This window comes from Chiloscyllium plagiosum, unplaced genomic scaffold (genome assembly GCF_037043375.1).
Source record: "Chiloscyllium plagiosum isolate Xiang-an unplaced genomic scaffold, Cpla_swu_hap1 HiC_scaffold_33, whole genome shotgun sequence".
In the NCBI taxonomy this organism is placed as follows: Eukaryota; Metazoa; Chordata; class Chondrichthyes; order Orectolobiformes; family Hemiscylliidae; genus Chiloscyllium; species Chiloscyllium plagiosum.
In genome coordinates this window covers 17,329,909-17,351,110 of record NW_028270171.1, presented here as the reverse complement: position 1 = coordinate 17,351,110, position 21,202 = coordinate 17,329,909, and the positions used below count along the sequence as shown (strand labels likewise).

The 21,202-nt window shown below is 50.0% G+C and overlaps 1 protein-coding gene across 1 annotated transcript in view; it reads left to right on the top strand.

Annotated features, from left to right (window-relative positions):
- LOC122542252 (caspase recruitment domain-containing protein 11-like) overlaps positions 1–21,202 on the top strand; it is a 128,793-nt gene that overhangs the window by 76,640 nt on the left and 30,951 nt on the right. Inside the window, exons 11-13 of the mRNA XM_043679794.2 lie at positions 14,111–14,142; positions 16,505–16,623; positions 18,663–18,715. Of these exons, the coding sequence (XP_043535729.2) occupies positions 14,111–14,142; positions 16,505–16,623; positions 18,663–18,715 (204 nt within the window). The remainder of the gene's footprint in view (positions 1–14,110; positions 14,143–16,504; positions 16,624–18,662; positions 18,716–21,202) is intronic.

Below are 21,202 nucleotides of genomic sequence, written 5' to 3'. Positions count from 1 at the left end.
CCTCCTCCAGGCACCTGGTGGAGAGGGAGCGGCGGTGAAGGAGGCCCAGGGCCTCCATGTCCTCGGCAGAGTGGGAGGGGGAGTTGAAATGTTGGGCCACAGGGCGGTGTGGTTGATTGGTGTGGGTGTCCCAGAGATGTTCCCTAAACCGCTCTGCTAGGAGGTGTCCAGTCTCCCCAATGTAGAGGAGACCGCATCGGGAGCAACGGATACAATAAATGATATTAGTGGATGTGCAGGTAAAACTTTGATGGATGTGGAAGGCTCCTTTAGGGCCTTGGATGGAGGTGAGGGAGGAGGTGTGGGCGCAGGTTTTGCAATTCCTGCGGTGGCAGGGGAAGGTGCCAGGATGGGAGGGTGGGTTGTTGGAGGGCATGGACCTGACTAGGTAGTTCAGAACTAGAACGAATTCTGAAGAAGTTATATTGGAATTGAATTGTTAACTCTCTTTCCGTCCCCCCAGACCTGCTGAGTTTTTCTAGCATTCTCTGTGATTGTTAGCCTAAGACATGTTGAGGCAATGAAGTGAGTTGATACATGGTGGGGGGAGGAGGGGTAGAATTATAGGGGCAGGCAGGAAAGGAGTTGAGATGACAATCAGATTGGCTATGAACTTGTTGAATGAAGGTGCAGACTCAAAGGGCCGAATGACCTTCTCCTAAGTTCCATTTTACATATGGTAAAGATTAGGAGGACATGTTGATAGGGTGAGATGAATCGGCTTGTGTTGGAGCATGCCCAGTTTGGGCCAAATGGCCTGTTTCTATGTTGTAAGTCCATTCTGTGTAACATGTAGTGATGGTACAGGCTGTGGAGATGGTTGGCTCTCTCTATGGCCTTAGACAACAGTGTGTGGCACAGGATGACTCAAACAGCAGAGGGGAGAGGGGAGTGGAGCAAGGGGAGAGCAGTGGGAAGGGGTAGGCGCAGACAATCGTGCAGGAAGAGAAAGCAACACGATTTCCTGGTTACTTTGTCCCTGGACAGGGGGAGAAATATGTGAAGGCTCTGTGGCTTTAATAGACCTTGTATCTAGAGTTGATAGTGTCATGGGCTCCTTGTAACCCTTTCATCCCTGGAGCAAGACAGAAGCAATGTTGAATTCAACTTTTCTCAATATCCTGTAGGCAGCAGGCACACACACACACACACAGACACACAGACACACGCATAATCACAGACACACAGGCACATACACCCACTAATGCACACACCCACTGATGCACACGCACACACACACACAATCACACACACACACAATCACACACACAAAAACAATCACACACACAATCACAGACACACAGGCACATACACCCACTGATGCGCACACACACAATCACACAGACACACAATCACACACAATCACAGACACACAGGCACATACACCCACTAATGCACACACCCACTGATGCACACACACACACACACACAATCACAGACACACAGGCACATGCATCCACTAATGCACACACCCACTGATGCACAGATTCACACACACACAATCACACACACACAGTCTCACACACACACACAATCACACACACACAATCACACAATCACACACACACAGTCTCACACACACACACAATCACACACACACAATCACACAATCACACACACACAGTCTCACACACACACACAATCACACACACACAATCACACAATCACACACACACAGTCTCACACACACACACAATCACACACACACAATCACACAATCACACACACACAGTCTCACACACACACACAATCACACACACACAATCACACACACACAATCACACAATCACACACACACACAATCTCACACACACACACACAATAACAGACAAACAGGCACATGCACCCACGAATGCACACACCCACTGACGTGCGCGCGCGCGCACACACACACACACATTCTCACTCACTCATTCACTCACTCACACACGTGCACAGAGGCACATGGACACACACACACACACACACATACACACACACACATACCCACACACACATGCCTACACACACATACGTACACACACATACCCACACACACACATACACATACACACACATACATACCCACACACACACATACACATACACACATACATACACACATATACATACACACACATACCCACATACACATACACACACACATATACCCACACACACGCCTACACACACATACCCACATATACATACACACATACACACACACATACATACACACACATACCTACACACACACACATACCACACACACACACACACACTCTCACTAACTCACACACACACAAACATACACACACACACGAACATGAATATATAAATATACACACAGGCACATCCATAGACACAGACAGACGCAGACACAGTTTGGGTAGCAGAAGGGATAATTAAATGGGTCTGGGGACGGGGCTAGGGTAGTCAGAGCAGCCTTGCTTGACGAGCCCACAGATGGTGGTTTCTTCCTGCACTGAGCCTACGGATGTCTCAGTTTACAGTGTGCTGACAGCTGGCAGCTGAAGCGAATCCAGGACGCATGGCCAACTGTGTTTTTCTGTTAAGTCAGTTTGCCATCGCTGTGCTCAGCAATCTGACGCTGAGGTGCACAGTAGCAGCAGATGCCTGTGATGCCTCGATTCCTCAGTCTGTCTGTCCTCAAACCTGTTTGCACAGCTGGTGGGAACTCTCTCTCTGATTCACTCGTGTGAATTGAGTTTGAGCTGCTGCAAGTTAATTACTTTGACTTGACCAGCCGCTGAGACAGACATCCCCACTCTGTAGCAGACAGTGTTTATCTTGCTGATAATTTGAATTGTGCTCAAATATTTCAAATACTCTTGGGCAGCTGGAAAGCAGGAACCTGGAGGTGACGCTTGTGAGGAAAGGCAGCTCCATTAGTTGTGTTAAACTATATGAAATAAATACTTGTAACAAAATACCAGGCAAAAGCACATCTTACAACCACTTACAGAGTCATTTCATGGTGGTTTCTATGACTGTGAGTGGTGGTGGTGTAGAGGTATTGAATAGAATTAGCTTTATTGTCACGTGCTCACATGAGTGAAATGTTTACAAGTGCTACTTATGGCACCATCTTAGATACAAGGTACCTAGATATTGATTCTTAAATACAAATACTTAGGGATAAAAAAGTAGAAAATAACGAAATAAGAAGTCCAGCATTACAAATCGTAGGAATAAATTAGAAAAGTAAAGACATAAAGTTCAGAATAACAGTCCTTCCAACTCAGTCCACGCTGGCAACTAGCCTCCAGTCCACACTGGGCCTTGACTCCAGACCACGCTGGGCTTAGGCCAGGAGTCTGAGACCACGCTGAGGCCGGGAGTTTGAGTCCACACTGAGGCCGGGGATTCCAATTCACGCTGAGGTCGGGAGTTTGAGTCCACACTGAGGCCTGGAGTTAGAGACCCACACTGAGGCCGGGGGTTAGAGACTACACTGAGGCCGGGAGTTAGAGACCACACTGAGGCCGGGAGTTAGAGACCCACACTGAGGCCGGGAGTTAGAGACCCACGCTGAGGCCGGGAGTTAGAGACCCACACTGAGGCCGGGAGTTAGAGACCCACACTGAGGCCGGGAGTTAGAGACCACACTGAGGCCGGGAGTTAGAGACCCACACTGAGGCCGGGAGTTTGAGTCCACTCTGAGGCCGGGAGTTTGAGTCCCACACTGAGGCCGGGAGTTTGAGTCCACTCTGAGGCCGGGAGTTTGAGTCCCACACTGAGGCCGGGAGTTTGAGTCCACTCTGAGGCCGGGAGTTTGAGTCCCACACTGAGACGGGGGTTAGAGACCCACACTGAGGCCAGGAGTTTGAGCCCATACTGAGGCCGGGAGTTTGAGACCCACACTGAGGCCGGGAGTTTGAGTCCATTCTGAGGCGGGGAGTTTGAGTCCCACACTGAGGCCGGGAGTTAGAGACCAACACTGAGGCCGGGAGTTAGAGACCACACTGAGGCCGGACTTAGAGACCCACACTGAGGCCGGGAGTTAGAGACCCACACTGAGGCCGGGACTTAGAGACCCACACTGAGGCCGGGAGTTAGAGACCTACACTGAGGCCGGGAGTTAGAGACCCACACTGAGGCCGGGAGTTAGAGACCTACACTGAGGCCAGGAGTTAGAGACCCACACTGAGGCCGGGAGTTAGAGACTCACACTGAGGCCGGGAGTTAGAGACCCACACGAGGCTGGGAGTTTGAGTCCACACTGAGGCCGGGAGTTTGAGTCCACACTGAGGCCGGGAGTTAGAGACCCACACTGAGGCCAGGAGTTAGAGACCCATACTGAGGCCGGGAGTTTGAGTCCACACTGAGGCCAGGGGTTCGAGTCCACGCTGATGCTGGGAGTTTGAGTCCACACTGAGGCCGGGAGTTAGAGATCCACACTGAGGCCGGGAGTTTGAGTCCACACTGAGGCTGGGAGTTTGAGTCCCACACTGAGGCCGGGAGTTTGAGTCCACTCTGAGGCCGGGAGTTTGAGTCCCACACTGAGACGGGGGTTAGAGACCCACACTGAGGCCGGGAGTTTGAGCCCATACTGAGGCCGGGAGTTTGAGACCCACACTGAGGCCGGGAGTTTGAGTCCATTCTGAGGCCGGGAGTTTGAGTCCCACACTGAGGCCGGGAGTTAGAGACCAACACTGAGGCCGGGACTTAGAGACCCACACTGAGGCCGGGAGTTAGAGACCCACACTGAGGCCGGGAGTTAGAGACCACACTGAGGCCGGGACTTAGAGACCCACACTGACGCCGGGAGTTAGAGACCTACACTGAGGCCGGGACTTAGAGACCCACACTGAGGCCGGGAGTTAGAGACCTACACTGAGGCCAGGAGTTAGAGACCCACACTGAGGCCGGGAGTTAGAGACTCACATTGAGGCCGGGAGTTAGAGACCCACACTGAGGCTGGGAGTTAGAGACCCACACTGAGGCCGGGAGTTAGAGACCCACACGAGGCTGGGAGTTTGAGTCCACACTGAGGCCGGGAGTTTGAGTCCACACTGAGGCCGGGAGTTAGAGACCCACACGAGGCCAGGAGTTAGAGACCCATACTGAGGCCGGGCGTTTGAGTCCACACTGAGGCCAGGGGTTCGAGTCCACGCTGAGGCTGGGAGTTTGAGTCCACACTGAGGCCGGGAGTTAGAGACCCACACTGAGGCCGGGAGTTTGAGTCCACACTGAGGCTGGGAGTTAGAGACCCACACTGAGGCCGGGAGTTTGAGTCCACACTGAGGCTGGGAGTTTGAGTCCACACTGAGGCCGGGAGTTTGAGTCCACACTGAGGCTGGGAGTTTGAGTCCACGCTGAGGCCGGGAGTTTGAGTCCACGCTGAGGCCGGGAGTTAGAGACCCACACTGAGGCCGTGAGTTAGAGACCCACGCTGAGGCCGGGGGTTCGAGTCCACACTGAGGCCGGGAGTTAGAGACGCACACTGAGGCCGGGGGTTCGAGTCCACACTGAGGCCGGGTGTTAGAGACCCACACTGATGCCGGGAGTTAGAGACCCACAATGAGGCCGGGAGTTAGAGACCACACTGAGGCCGGGAGTTAGAGACCACACTGAGGCTGGGAGTTAGAGACCCACACTGAGGCCGGGAGTTAGAGACCACACTGAGGCCGGGAGTTAGAGACCCACACTGAGGCCAGGGGTTCGAGTCGACGCTGAGGCCGTGAGTTAAAGTCCACTCTGAGGCCGGGAGCTTGAGTCCCACACTGAGGCCGGGAGTTTGAGTCCATTCTGAGGCCGGGGGTTTGAGTCCCACACTGAGGCCAGGAGTTAGAGAACAAAACTGAGGCTGGAGTTAGAGACCACACTGAGGCCGGGAGTTAGAGACCCACACTGAGGGCGGGAGTTAGAGACCCACACTGAGGCTGGGAGTTAGAGACCCTCACTGAGGCCGGGAGTTAGAGACCCACACTGAGGCCGGGAGTTTGAGTCCACACTGAGGCCGGGAGTTTGAGTCCACACTGAGGCCGGGAGTTAGAGACCCACACTGAGGCCGGGAGTTTGAGTCCACACTGAGGCTAGGAGTTTGAGTCCACGCTGAGGCCAAGAGTTAGAGACCCACACTGAGGCAGTGAGTTAGAGACCCACGCTGAGGCCGGGGGTTCGAGTCCACACTGAGGCCGGGTGTTAGAGACCCACACTGATGCCGGGAGTTAGAGACCCACACTGAGGCCGGGAGTTAGAGACCACACTGAGGCCGGGGGTTAGAGACCTCACTGAGGCCGGGAGTTAGAGACCCACACTGAGGCCAGGGGTTCGAGTCCACGCTGAGGCCGTGAGTTAGAGTCCACTCTGAGGCCGGGAGTTAGAGACCCACACTGAGGCCGGGAGTTAGAGACCCACACTGAGGTCGGGAGTTAGAGACCCACACTGAGGCCGGGGGTTCGAGTCCACACTGAGGCCAGGAGGTAGAGACCCACACTGAGGCCGGGGGTTCGAGTCAACACTGAGGCCGGGAGTTAGAGACGAGACTGAGGCTGGGAGTTAGAGACCCACGCTGAGGCCGGGGGTTTGAGTCCACACTGAGGCCGGGAGTTAGAGACCCACACTGAGGCCGGGAGTTAGAGACCACACTGAGGCCGGGAGTTTGAGTCCCACACTGAGACGGGGGTTAGAGACCCACACTGAGGCCGGGAGTTTGAGCCCATACTGAGGCCGGGAGTTTGAGACCCACACTGAGGCCGGGAGTTTGAGTCCATTCTGAGGCGGGGAGTTTGAGTCCCACACTGAGGCCGGGAGTTAGAGACCAACACTGAGGCCGGGAGTTAGAGACCACACTGAGGCCGGACTTAGAGACCCACACTGAGGCCGGGAGTTAGAGACCCACACTGAGGCCGGGACTTAGAGACCCACACTGAGGCCGGGAGTTAGAGACCTACACTGAGGCCGGGAGTTAGAGACCCACACTGAGGCCGGGAGTTAGAGACCTACACTGAGGCCAGGAGTTAGAGACCCACACTGAGGCCGGGAGTTAGAGACTCACACTGAGGCCGGGAGTTAGAGACCCACACTGAGGCTGGGAGTTAGAGACCCACACTGAGGCCGGGAGTTAGAGACCCACACGAGGCTGGGAGTTTGAGTCCACACTGAGGCCGGGAGTTTGAGTCCACACTGAGGCCGGGAGTTAGAGACCCACACTGAGGCCAGGAGTTAGAGACCCATACTGAGGCCGGGAGTTTGAGTCCACACTGAGGCCAGGGGTTCGAGTCCACGCTGATGCTGGGAGTTTGAGTCCACACTGAGGCCGGGAGTTAGAGACCCACACTGAGGCCGGGAGTTTGAGTCCACACTGAGGCTGGGAGTTTGAGTCCCACACTGAGGCCGGGAGTTTGAGTCCACTCTGAGGCCGGGAGTTTGAGTCCCACACTGAGACGGGGGTTAGAGACCCACACTGAGGCCGGGAGTTTGAGCCCATACTGAGGCCGGGAGTTTGAGACCCACACTGAGGCCGGGAGTTTGAGTCCATTCTGAGGCGGGGAGTTTGAGTCCCACACTGAGGCCGGGAGTTAGAGACCAACACTGAGGCCGGGACTTAGAGACCCACACTGAGGCCGGGAGTTAGAGACCCACACTGAGGCCGGGAGTTAGAGACCACACTGAGGCCGGGACTTAGAGACCCACACTGACGCCGGGAGTTAGAGACCTACACTGAGGCCGGGACTTAGAGACCCACACTGAGGCCGGGAGTTAGAGACCTACACTGAGGCCAGGAGTTAGAGACCCACACTGAGGCCGGGAGTTAGAGACTCACATTGAGGCCGGGAGTTAGAGACCCACACTGAGGCTGGGAGTTAGAGACCCACACTGAGGCCGGGAGTTAGAGACCCACACGAGGCTGGGAGTTTGAGTCCACACTGAGGCCGGGAGTTTGAGTCCACACTGAGGCCGGGAGTTAGAGACCCACACGAGGCCAGGAGTTAGAGACCCATACTGAGGCCGGGCGTTTGAGTCCACACTGAGGCCAGGGGTTCGAGTCCACGCTGAGGCTGGGAGTTTGAGTCCACACTGAGGCTGGGAGTTAGAGACCCACACTGAGGCCGGGAGTTTGAGTCCACACTGAGGCTGGGAGTTAGAGACCCACACTGAGGCCGGGAGTTTGAGTCCACACTGAGGCTGGGAGTTTGAGTCCACACTGAGGCCGGGAGTTTGAGTCCACACTGAGGCTGGGAGTTTGAGTCCACGCTGAGGCCGGGAGTTTGAGTCCACGCTGAGGCCGGGAGTTAGAGACCCACACTGAGGCCGTGAGTTAGAGACCCACGCTGAGGCCGGGGGTTCGAGTCCACACTGAGGCCGGGAGTTAGAGACGCACACTGAGGCCGGGGGTTCGAGTCCACACTGAGGCCGGGTGTTAGAGACCCACACTGATGCCGGGAGTTAGAGACCCACAATGAGGCCGGGAGTTAGAGACCACACTGAGGCCGGGAGTTAGAGACCACACTGAGGCTGGGAGTTAGAGACCCACACTGAGGCCGGGAGTTAGAGACCACACTGAGGCCGGGAGTTAGAGACCCACACTGAGGCCAGGGGTTCGAGTCGACGCTGAGGCCGTGAGTTAAAGTCCACTCTGAGGCCGGGAGCTTGAGTCCCACACTGAGGCCGGGAGTTTGAGTCCATTCTGAGGCCGGGGGTTTGAGTCCCACACTGAGGCCAGGAGTTAGAGAACAAAACTGAGGCTGGAGTTAGAGACCACACTGAGGCCGGGAGTTAGAGACCCACACTGAGGGCGGGAGTTAGAGACCCACACTGAGGCTGGGAGTTAGAGACCCTCACTGAGGCCGGGAGTTAGAGACCCACACTGAGGCCGGGAGTTTGAGTCCACACTGAGGCCGGGAGTTTGAGTCCACACTGAGGCCGGGAGTTAGAGACCCACACTGAGGCCGGGAGTTTGAGTCCACACTGAGGCTAGGAGTTTGAGTCCACGCTGAGGCCAAGAGTTAGAGACCCACACTGAGGCAGTGAGTTAGAGACCCACGCTGAGGCCGGGGGTTCGAGTCCACACTGAGGCCGGGTGTTAGAGACCCACACTGATGCCGGGAGTTAGAGACCCACACTGAGGCCGGGAGTTAGAGACCACACTGAGGCCGGGGGTTAGAGACCTCACTGAGGCCGGGAGTTAGAGACCCACACTGAGGCCAGGGGTTCGAGTCCACGCTGAGGCCGTGAGTTAGAGTCCACTCTGAGGCCGGGAGTTAGAGACCCACACTGAGGCCGGGAGTTAGAGACCCACACTGAGGTCGGGAGTTAGAGACCCACACTGAGGCCGGGGGTTCGAGTCCACACTGAGGCCAGGAGGTAGAGACCCACACTGAGGCCGGGGGTTCGAGTCAACACTGAGGCCGGGAGTTAGAGACGAGACTGAGGCTGGGAGTTAGAGACCCACGCTGAGGCCGGGGGTTTGAGTCCACACTGAGGCCGGGAGTTAGAGACCCACACTGAGGCCGGGAGTTAGAGACCACACTGAGGCCGGGAGTTAGAGACCACACTGAGGCCGGGAGTCTGAGATATGTCACTGGACTAGCAATACCCAGTCCTCTGGCCAATGATCTGATTTAAATACCCTAGCAGCTGCTGACACTTGAATTCAAAAAAGCTATTAAATACAATGCTAGCCTTGTGTAATTATCATTTAGTTAATGGGTGATAACGTATTTGTAGGTTATTGCTCCTGTTAGGGTAATTTGAATTGCACTTTTCATTAGCTCCAGACTGTGAGGGGTAGTTATGGTTGGGGCTGTTAGCTCAGTTGGCTGGATGGCTGGTCTGTAATACGGAGTGATACTAAGCGTTGGCTGAGGGTACCAGCAAGGGCTGTCCTCAGTCTCTCCTCTTACCTTTGGTGTGGTGACCCTCAGGTTAATCCACATCAGATGTCTCCCTCTGTAATAAGAGGGTAGGACTATGGTGATTTAGCCTTTTTACAATTCCGTGGTAACGTCAATGGACTAGCAATTTGAACTCCGCATGGTGAAATTTGATTGCAAGAAAATGTCGAATAAGGAGTTGGCTTAATGGAAAACCATGTAGCTACAGTCAATTGTCCCAAAACCCATCTGGTTCATTAATGTTCTTCAGTGAAGGTAATCTATCATTGCCAGGAAAATTGGACATGTGGTTGGAGAATTAACTTGAGAGGGAAGATTAGATTCCCTACAGTGTGGCCCAACAAGTCCACACCGCCCCTCCAAAGAGTAACCCATCCAGACCCATTTCCCTCTGACTAAAGCACCGAACACGATGAGCAATTTAGCATGGCCAATTCACCCGACCTGCACACCTTTGGACTATGGGAGGAAACCGGAGCACCCGGAGGAAACCCACACAGATACGGGGAGAATGTGCAAACTCCACACAGACAGTCGCCTGAGGCGGGAATCAAACTCAGGTCTGTGGTGCTGTGGGGCAGCAGTGCTAACCACTGAGTCACCGTGCCACCGTATTACCAGAAGGATCCCAGATTTCTGAAACGTTTTTAGGAAGGATCACTGGATCTGAAACATTAACTCCGATTTCTCTGCACAGATGCTGCCAGACATGCTGAGCTTTTCCCAACAATTTCTGCTTTTGTTTCTGATTTCTGAGGGATTGAAATGGTTCCGGGGCAGGTGGTCTGGAGACTTGTACCATCACAGGGAGATTTGCTGCTGTTGTTGGGGAGAGTTTAAACTAGCTTCAGGGAAAAATTGTCTGGTATGGATTCGGACAATATATTTTTATAGAATTATTACATAATCTACAGCAACTGCATTCCTTCAGGCAATTAAACCCCCAGGGTAGGGGAATGCAAAACCACAAGGCATAGGTTTAGGGTGAGAGGGGGAAGATTACAACGGACCTGAGAGGCAACTTCTTCATGGTACATGTATGGAATGAGTTGTCAGAGGAAGTGGTTGAGGCTGGTATAATTACAGCATTTCCTGAAGGAGGGCTAATGCCCGAAACGTCGATTCTCCTGCTCCTTGGATGCTGCCTGACCTGCTGCGCTTTTCCAGCAACACATTTTCAGCGCTATTTACAGCATTTAAAAGGCATCTGCGTGGATATATGAATAGGAAGAGTCAAGATTAGAGTGGTGCTGGAAAAGCACAGCAGGTCACGCAGCATCCGAGGAGCAGGAAAATCAATGTTTCGGGTAGGAGCCCTTCATCAGGAATGGTTCCTGCCCGAAACTTTGATTTTCCTGTTCCTCGGATGCTGCCTGACCTGCTGTGCTTTTCCAGCACCACTCTAATCTTGACTCTAATCTCCAGCATCTCCAGTCCTCACTTTCGCCTATATGAATAGGAAGGGCTGAGAGGGATATGGGCCAAGTGCTGGCCAGTGGGACTAGATTAGTTTAGGATATCTGATCGGCATGGAAGAGTTACACTGAAGGGCTTGTTTCCATGCTGTACATCTCTATGACTGTATGATCTTTGATGTTCTCATAGATACATCACTAAAGGCTAAGGTGCAAGTTCAGCGAGCTACTAAGAAAGTTAATTGGAATGTTAGCCTTAATTGAAAGAGCATTTCAGTCCAAGAATGTGAAGTTTTGCCGCAATTATGTTGAACCTTGGTTAGGCCCCACCTACGGTCCTGTATGCAGTTTTGGTCTCCTTACCTTCGGAATATCTTCCTGCCATAGAGGGAGTGCAATCAAGGTTCACCAGATTTGTTCCCAGGAGAGTGGGACTATCCTATGAAGAGACAGTGGACAAACTGGGCCTGTATTCCCTAGAGTTTCAAAGAATGAGAGGCAATTTCATTTGAACCTACTTAAAGGGATAGACAAGGAGAGGCAATGGTATGGTGGTATTATTATTATTATTATTATTATTATTATTATTATAAATTAATTCAGTGATTCAGGTCATGATCTGGGGACCTGGTTTCAAATCCCTTCATGGCAGATGGTAGACTTTGAATTTGAATTCAACAAAAACAAAATCTGGAATTAAGAGTCTACTGATGACCACAATTCCATTGTCGATTGTTGGAAAATCCCATCTCATTTGCTAACGCCCTTTAAGGAAGGAAACTGCCATCCTTACCTGGTCTGGCCTACATGTGACTCCAGACCCACAGCGATGTGGTTGACTCTTAACTACTTGGTGGGCGGCACGGTGGCACAGTGGTTAGCACTGCTGCCTCGCAGCGCCAGAGACCCGGGTTCAATTCCCGCCTCAGGCGACTGACTGTGTGGAGTTTGCACGTTCTCCCCGTGTCTGCGTGGGTTTCCTCCGGGGGCTCCGGTTTCCTCCCACAGTCCAAAGATGTGCAAGTCAGGTGAATTGGCCATGCTAAATTGCCCGTAGTGTTAGGTAAAGGGGTAAATGTAGGGGTATGGGTGGGTTACGCTTCGGTGGGTCGGTGTGGACTTGTTGGGCCGAAGGGCCTGTTTCCACACTGTAAGTAATCTAATCTAATCTGCCCTCTGGGCAATATTCCCATCCTGTGAGTGAATTTGAAAGGAAAAGGTGAGATGATTTCCCCTAGCTGGGGAGTCTACAAGGAGGGGACATAATTTAACAATAAGGAGGAAGCCACTTAGGACTGAGATGAGGAGAAACATTTTTGTTCATAGGGTTGAGTAAAATAGTTTTCTTGAGTACGTTTAAAGTAGAAATTGATAGATTTTCAAATGCAATGATTTAATGTGATATGGAGATAATGAGAGAAACTGGCATTGATGTCTTCAATCATTATGATTGTAATGAATATAGAACAGGTTCATTGGGCTGAATGGCCTGCTCGTGTTCTTATGATACTATGTTCCTAACCTTATCTAAATATGATTCAAAACCCTCTCAAACGCTGAACTGCTCTCTGAAATGGCCTTGCAAGCCACTCAGTTCAAGGACAACTAGGGATAAGCAACACATGTCAGCCTTACTAGTGATACCTATACTTCAGATGGCAAGTGTGACCCCTGACCCCTGCCCAAAACCTTCTACCTCAAATATCTTTTAGTTTATTGTCACCGAATGAGAAATCAGGCTCGCATCTAGCTGTTAGATTGTGAGCTGGGAGGGATTAGGATCTGCATTAAAACCACTATCTGAGATAAATGGGGTCAGTTTGAATGTCAGAAACGGACAGCACTGGGTGTAAAGGTCATTTTCTATCCTATCCCACCTCATCCTCTCATTATACCTGCTGTAAATCCACAACTTCATTCATTCCTGTGGAATCCTGAACTGAGTTAGAATTGATCCCAATTTCTCCTAAAGCCGATAGCCCTGAAGGATTGTTCAGAGAAATTGGATATATCAATGCAGCTGACTACAATATATGAAAAGCCTACATAGAGTCATACAGCGCAGAAACAGACCCTTCAGTCCATGCCAACCAGCTATCCTAACCTAATCTGGCCCCATTTGCCAGCTTTTGGCCCACATCCCTCTAAACCCTTCCTACTCACATACCCATTCAGATGCCTTTTAAATGTTGTAATTGTACCAGCCTCCACCACTTCCTTTGGCAGCTCATTCCATACACGCAACACCCTCTGCATGAAAAGGTTGCCCCTGAGGTCCCTTTTAAATCTTTCCCCTCTCACCCTAAACCTATGCCGTCAAGTTTTGGACTCCGCTATCTTGGGAAAAAGACTTTGGTTATTCAAGCTAACTATACCCTTCATGATTTTGTAAACTTCAGTGAGGTCACCCCTCAGCCTCTGGCGCTCTGGGGAAAATAGCTCCAGCCTATTAGTCAGTGTATTGAGTATAGGCGTCGGGAGGTCATGTTGCAGGTGTACAGGACATTGGTTAGGCCACTTTTGGAATACTGTGTGCAATTCTGGTCTCACCCCTCAGCCTCCGACACTCCAGGGAGCAAAAAGCCCCCAGCCTGTCCCTGTGGCTCAAACCCTCCAATCCTGGCAGCACCCTTGTAAACCTTTTCCGAACCCTTTCAAGTTTCACAACATCCTTCCTGGAGCAGGAAGAAAAAACATTGAATGCAGTATTCTAAAATGCTGAGAAATTATTAAAAAAAAACTAAACCCACTTGATATCAATGCAATGAATTATTTTGTAAACAACGACATGACTGAATTACTAAGTGACAATAATGACAACAGCAACATGTCTGTTTCTTTTTAATTTTCTAGTGAGTGAATATGGTGAAGAGTTGTCCCCAGTGGTAAGTTTCCACAGTGTTCGGTGTGCTTGCCTTTGTTATGTGGATTTAATGCATTAGTTGGACTGTTTCCGTTTTAATTTGGTCCTTGCGTGATTTTGAAATTCTCATCCTTGTTTCCCGGTACCTCAATGACCCCACCCTTCTCTATAAACACCTCCTGGTGTACAACCATCCAATGGCCACTGTGCTTCCCTCCACTTTGTGCATTTTGACCATTTCCAGTGTTAATCTCTCCATCATTGGTGGGCGTGCCTTCAATTGCGAGGCCACATCATCGAAGTTGACATCTGCTTCTTTCCCGCTTTTGAGGGGTGGCTCAGTGGTTAGCACTGCTGCCTCACAGCGCCAGGGACCCGGGTTCAATTCTAGACTGTCTATGTGGAGTTTGCACATTCTCCAAGTGTCTGCGTGGGTTTCCTCCGGGTGCTCCGGTTTCCTTCCACAGTCCAAAGATGTGCCGGTTCGGTGGATTGGCCATGGGAAATTGTCCATAGTGTTCAGGGATATACAGGCTGGGTAGATTGGTCATGGGAAATGCAGGTTTATGGGGATAGTGGGACCGAATGGGATGCTCTTTTGAGGGTCAGTGTGGGCTGAATGGCCTGTTTCTACGCTGTAGGGATTCTGTAGAAGACGTTCCTCAAGACTCTTTCACCAAAGCCCTTGGCCATCTGCATTAACATCTCCTCTCTGTGGCTCGATGTCAAGCTGCTGTCTATGAAGCTGCAGTAAAGCATGCTGGGACATCTAATGTGTTGAGTCCAGGAGGCTGTGGAGAGTTGAGTTGACAGCTAAGTTGCTGTTCCTCAAGTTAACTCTTCCCTGTCCCCTCTCCCCCCACCCTCCTTCCACTCTCTTAAAACCCCGGGGCAACTAGATAAGGACAATAATTTACATTTCTATCTTCTTGCTGTTTTGAAGAGAGATCAATTCTGCCTGAAACTCCATTTCTGTCACGCTGCGGGACCTGCTGAGTATTTCCTGCAATTTTTGTCTTTAACTTCAGATTTCCAGCATCCCTAGTGTTTGGCTTCTGTGTGCAATCTGAAACTCAGGCTGCGTCACAGTCTCCCTGGCCTAGGGATCCTTTTGATTCCTCAGAACACAATTATCCCAGCTATCGGAGCAGTTCACTTTGCTCTAATCAATAATAGAGGCTTTTTGTATGTGTTAACTCCCTCTTGATTAATGACTTATTTGCTTTGAACTTGATACATTGAAACAGGAGAGTTCTCCATTGATTCTTTAAGTTAACAAGCTTGACACCATCCAGGACAAAGCAGCCCACATCCACAAGTATCCACTCCCTCCACCACCGATGCTCAGTAGCAGCAGTGTGTACAAAATGCACTGCAGAAGTTCCCCAAAGATCCTCAGACAGCACCTTCCAAACCCATGACCCTTCCATCTAGAAGGGTAAAGGCAGCAGATACATGAGAACACCACCTGCAAGTTCCCCTCCAAGTCACTCCCCATCCTGACTTGGAAATCCATTGCCGTTCCCTCATTGTCGCTGGGTCAAAATCCTGGAATTCCCTCCCTAATGGCATTGTGGGTCAACACACAGCAGGTGGACTGCAGCTCACCCCTACCTTCTCAAGGGGCAACTAGGGATTGACAGTAAATGCTGGGCCCAGCCAGTAACGCCAACATAACACAAATGAATGAAAAAAAGAAATGGGGACAATACATACATATGGAGTCTTATGGCATGCATTATACCCACCAGTGGGTAACCATGGACCAGAGAACATGCTCGTCACCTCTAATCAGCGTGTCAGAAACTTCTGAGGAAGGGTCACTGACCCCAAAACGTTAACTCTAATTTCCTCTCCACAGATGCTGCCAGACCTGCTGAAATTTTCCAGCAACTTCTGTTTCACAGTGTGGAAGCAGACCATTTGGCCCAACAAGTCCACACTGGCCGTCCGAAGATATCCCACACAGATACAATCCACTACCCTATTATGTTTTTATATTTTCCCCCTGAATGAGGCACCTAACTTACACATCCCTGGACATGGTGGGCAATTCACCCTAATCTGCACATGTTTGGACTGTGGGAGGAAACCCACTTAGACACGGGGAGAATGTACAATCTCCACACAGATAGTCACCCGAGGCTAGAATCGAACCTGGGTCCCTGGCGCTGTGAGGCAGCAGTGCTAACCACTGAGCCACCGTGCCACTTGGGTTTGTAGCTTAATTATCAACATCTTTGTGACACACCTCTCCCCTGGCCCATCAAGTCCTGTGCTGGGGTTTGAACATAGGCTTTACCCCAAACCAGAGACAGGGACAATATCCACTGCAGAACACAAGCTCCTCTAGAAATTAAATCTTAAACCGAACTGTATTTCAGGAGTTGTTGTGGAGCGATATTGAACACGAGAGGGAGATGAATAGATTATCCATGATGCCATTCCCACCTTGCAAAGAATCTATGATGAGGCGACTCAGACAAGAGGAACCAGCCAGCAGGTAAAATCCTTTGGCATCTTGGACACTTATGGCCTAGTACACAGCAATTTGGGTGAGACTGAGTTCAGAGTTTGGAGTATGCGGCTACCCAGGACAAAACGACTTATGACTTGCCGCTAAACTGGACTCAGTGCTCAACAAACCATTCAAAAGTGCATATACATAACATTGGGTGTGAAAAGATTGGTACGTTTTGCCTTTGCTCTTGTGGGACTGGGAGTCAGTTCCTGAAGAAGGGCTTATGCCCGAAACGTCGATTCTCCTGTTCCCTGGATGCTGCCTGACCTGCTGCGCTTTTCCAGCAACACATTTCCAGCTCTGATCTCCAGCATCTGCAGTCCTCACTTTCTCCTCAAAGACAGTGAGGACTGCAGATGCTGGAGATCAGAGTCGAGAGTGTGGTGCTGGAAAAGCACAGCAGGTCAGGCAGCATCCCAGGAGCAGGAGAATCGACATTTCGGGCAAAAGCCCTTCATCAGGAATATCTCCTGCTCCTCGGGGTGCTGCCCGACCTGCTGCGCTTTTCCAGTGCCACGCTTTTTGACTTTTTGCTCTAATGCATAATGTTTGTATTCTTCGTGTGACGTAGATAATATTGTGGGCCACTGTCAATTCTGCAGAGTGACTTGCTGGGATTTTGTCTTTACTGCTGCAAAATTCGGTCTGAAATATATATATTTTTAAGGAGAGAAAGCAAGCTCAGCTGAAGGGGTAAGGAGTAGCAGAGAGAAGCAGTTGCATTTCCATTCCTTTGTGTTGACCTTACGAGCCAGGGGAGAACCCCATTGTGGTTCTGGAAGGGATGGGAATGGTCGAGCAAGATAGGTAGGAATGGTTCAGGCCCCATCACATACAACAAGAGGATCTTCCATGGAGAAAGCCGGAATTCTGTTTCTCGATTAGATTGCCGACAGTGTGGAAACAGGCCATTTGGCCCAATCAGTCCATGCCAACTCTCCAAACAGTAACCCACCCAGACCCATTTTCCTCTGACCAATGCCCTAACACTATGGGCATTGGTTGTAGGCTTGCTCGCTGAGCTGGAAGATTTGATTTCATCAGCTCGGTGAGCAAACCTACATCCAGAACCTCAACCTGAACTACAAATCTTCTCAAAACTCACTAACAATGGGCAATTTAGCATGGCCAATCCACCCTAACCTGCACATCTTTGGATTGTGGGAGGAAACCCACACAGACATGGGGAGAACGTACAAACTTCACACAGACAGTCACCCGAGGCTGGAATCGAACCCGGATCCCTGGCGCTGTGAGGCAGCAGTGCTAACCACTGAGCCATCGTGCCACCTGAATCATCGGTATGGAAGGTCATGTCATTGGAATGGATATAGCAAAGACAGAGAAACCAGAGAGATTGGAAAGAAGTCTCGACAGGAAGTAGAGGTGGGTGGAAGTGTAATCACCAAAGTTGTGGGAATCTGAAATAACAATGGAAAATGCTGGGAATACCAAACAGATGAGGCAGCATCAGTGGAGAGAGGAAGAAAAAACAGAGTTAATGTTTCCAGTTGATGGCCTTTCGTTAGTTATAGAGTCGTGGAGATATTCCCCAAAGATGGGGCTGTTCACAATCAGGAGATACAGTTTAAGGATACGGGGTGGACGTTTTAGGACTGAGATGAGGAGAAATGTTTTCACCCAGAGAGTGGGGAGACTGTGGAATCCTCTGCCACAGAAAACGGTTGAGGCGAAACATTGAATGTTTTCAGCAAGGAGTTAGATCTAGTTCTTAGGATTAAAGGGATCAAAAGGTATGGGGAGAAAGCAGGGACAGGGGAACTGAGTTGGACGATCAGCCATGATCATGTGGAGGCAAGCTCAAAGGGATGAATGGCCTCATCCTGCTCCAATTGTCTATGTTTCTGTGTTAACCTGGGACTCTGGATTGCTAGTCCTGTGACATTGCTACAACGCCACTTTCCCCTTTTCGATAATATGTGATTTGGAGACTTGAGTCTTCACCCAAGTGCCTGAAGGAAAGCTGAGTAACGATCTGCATTTGTCTACCCTCCATCCAGGTTTGAATCTTGGCCACTCAGCAGCTCGACGGAGAATGAGGACAGCAGTCCAGGTACACATCCTTTGCTCTGAAATCTCTGGGATAAGTGTGAGCGTGTTGGGCTGAATGGCCTGTTGCTGTGCTATAAAGTTAGTATAACCCGACATAACAATTTGTATAAACATGAGAGAGATGCTGGATATTTGGACAAAACTGAAGATTAACTGGGGTTTGGGGTGGGGTGAAGTCTTCAGGTAATTCTTCTCCCCCTGAAAACCAAGGTGTAGCAGAATATATAGGCCATTTCTCAAAATACAGTCAACGCGAGGAAGGGGGGAGACACAAAGGGACATTTTAAAGAATCCCTTCCCCATCCTTTCTTATCTGTGATCCACCTTACTTTTTGAGCAACGTGACCTTTCATTGCTTTGGACATCTTCAGCTGAGATCCTCCCTGCAGACCTACCTAGGAATGAATAGCAACAGCACTTTACAGATGTAACCAGACCACTTGGACCGGAGTGGTTTGAGAAAGCAGCTCCCCACCACCTTCTCAAGGCAATGGACTAGAAACGCTGGCTTAGAGTGTGGCACTTACATTGCACAAAAGGACAAGTATCGCAGGAAGCTGACCTGTATTGAACGGAACTGTGTTGCGCAGAAACAATAAATCAGCCCTGTGTTTCATTGTCATTTTCAAATACCTCAACCCTCCTCATCTCCATCTCCTTTAGGGTCACAGCACAGAAACAGACCCTTTGGTCCAATCCGTCTATGCCGACCAGATATCTTAAATTGCTCTCGTCCCATTTACCAGCATTTGGCCCATATCCCTCGAAACCCTTCCTATTCATATATATATATAAGTTAGCTTGCTAAGCTGGAAGGTTTGATTTTGATGTTTCGTCACCAGACTAGGTAACATCATCAGTGAGAGTCTCTGGTGAAGCGCTGGTGGTATGTCCCACCCCTCTATTTATAGGTCTTGGTTTCTTAAGGTGGTTGATGTCATGTCCAGTTATTTTTTTCATGGAAGGTATATAGGATCTAAATCGATGTGTTTATTGATGGAGTTCTGGTTAGAATGCCATGCCTCTAAGAATTCCCGTGTGTATCTTTGTTTCGCCTGTCCTAGGATGTGCCCACAAAGTTACCAACACACTTAAACTGCGACTAATTAACCTAAAGGATCCATTAGATACCACCAGCTAAACTAATGTCATTTATAAGATACTATGCAAGAACTGTAAAAAAAACACTATATCGGACAAACTACCAGGAAACATGCCACCAGGATACATGAACACCAACCGGCCACCAAAAGACAGGACTCACTCTCACTAGTTTCTATACATACAGACAAAGAAGGACACCAATTTGACAGGGACGACATACACAGGACAGGTAAAACAAAGACACACATGAGAATTCTTAGTGGCATGGCATTCTAACCAGAACTCCATCAATAAACACATTGATTTAGACTCTATCTACCTTCCCATGAAAAAAAGAACCAGAAATGACATCACCCACCTTAAGAAACCAAGACCTATAAATAGAGAGGTGGGACATACCACCAGCGCTTCACCAGAGACTCTCACTGATGATGTTACCTAGTCTGGTGACGAAATGTCTGAAAACAAACCTTCCAGCTCATCGAGCTAACTTACAGACTTATCATTAATCTGAGCTACAAATCCTCTCAAAAATCGCCATCCTATCCATGTTCCCATCCAGATGCTGTTAATTCTGGTTACTTGCGTGTTCCTGATATTAATTGTTCCGTCTTTGCAGCCTTGCCTTCACCTAGTTCCTGAGTAGGGGAGTTCCACTCTCTAACCTCCCTATTCCTTCACATTGCACCTCTGTCACGAAACGTTTGGTTGTCTCTCTTTCTTATCTCCACAGATGGTTCAGTGTCAAATTTCTGCCTCATAACACGACCTTAAAAATGTCCATTATGGATTGGATTGAATTGCTGTGATTCTTATTAATCTCAAAATAATACAGAGATAGTTCTAAATCTAAATGCACCTGTGATGGTAAGGCCAAGTGTATGGGGATTGCAATTATTAGGTGCTTTGTTTTGACTGGCACAGATTCAATGGGCCAAAAGGCCTTCTTCAGTGCTCTTGAGAGTTAGTCACCATTGTCTTAGCAGACCTTAGGGTTAATTTTTGATTAGAGAGAGAGAGAGACAGAGGACTAACAGTAGTCTTAATCTAAGGGCTACCACGAAGGGAAAGATTCAGAAGGAGGCTCCTTTATAGTGACCTCGGCTGGTGTGGGAATTGAACCCACGTTACACGTGTCAAGCCAGCTATCCAGCCAACTGAGCTAAACTGACCACCTCTGTTCTGTAGGTCTCTATAGAGTCATAGAGATGTACAGCACAGAAAGAGACCCTTCAGTCCAACGTGTCCACGCTGACCAGATATCCCAACCAAATCTGGACCCATTTGCCAGCATTCGGTCCATATCCCTCCAAATCCTTCCTATCCATATACCCATCCAGATGCCTTTTAAATGCTGTCATTGTACCAGTCTCCACCACTTCCT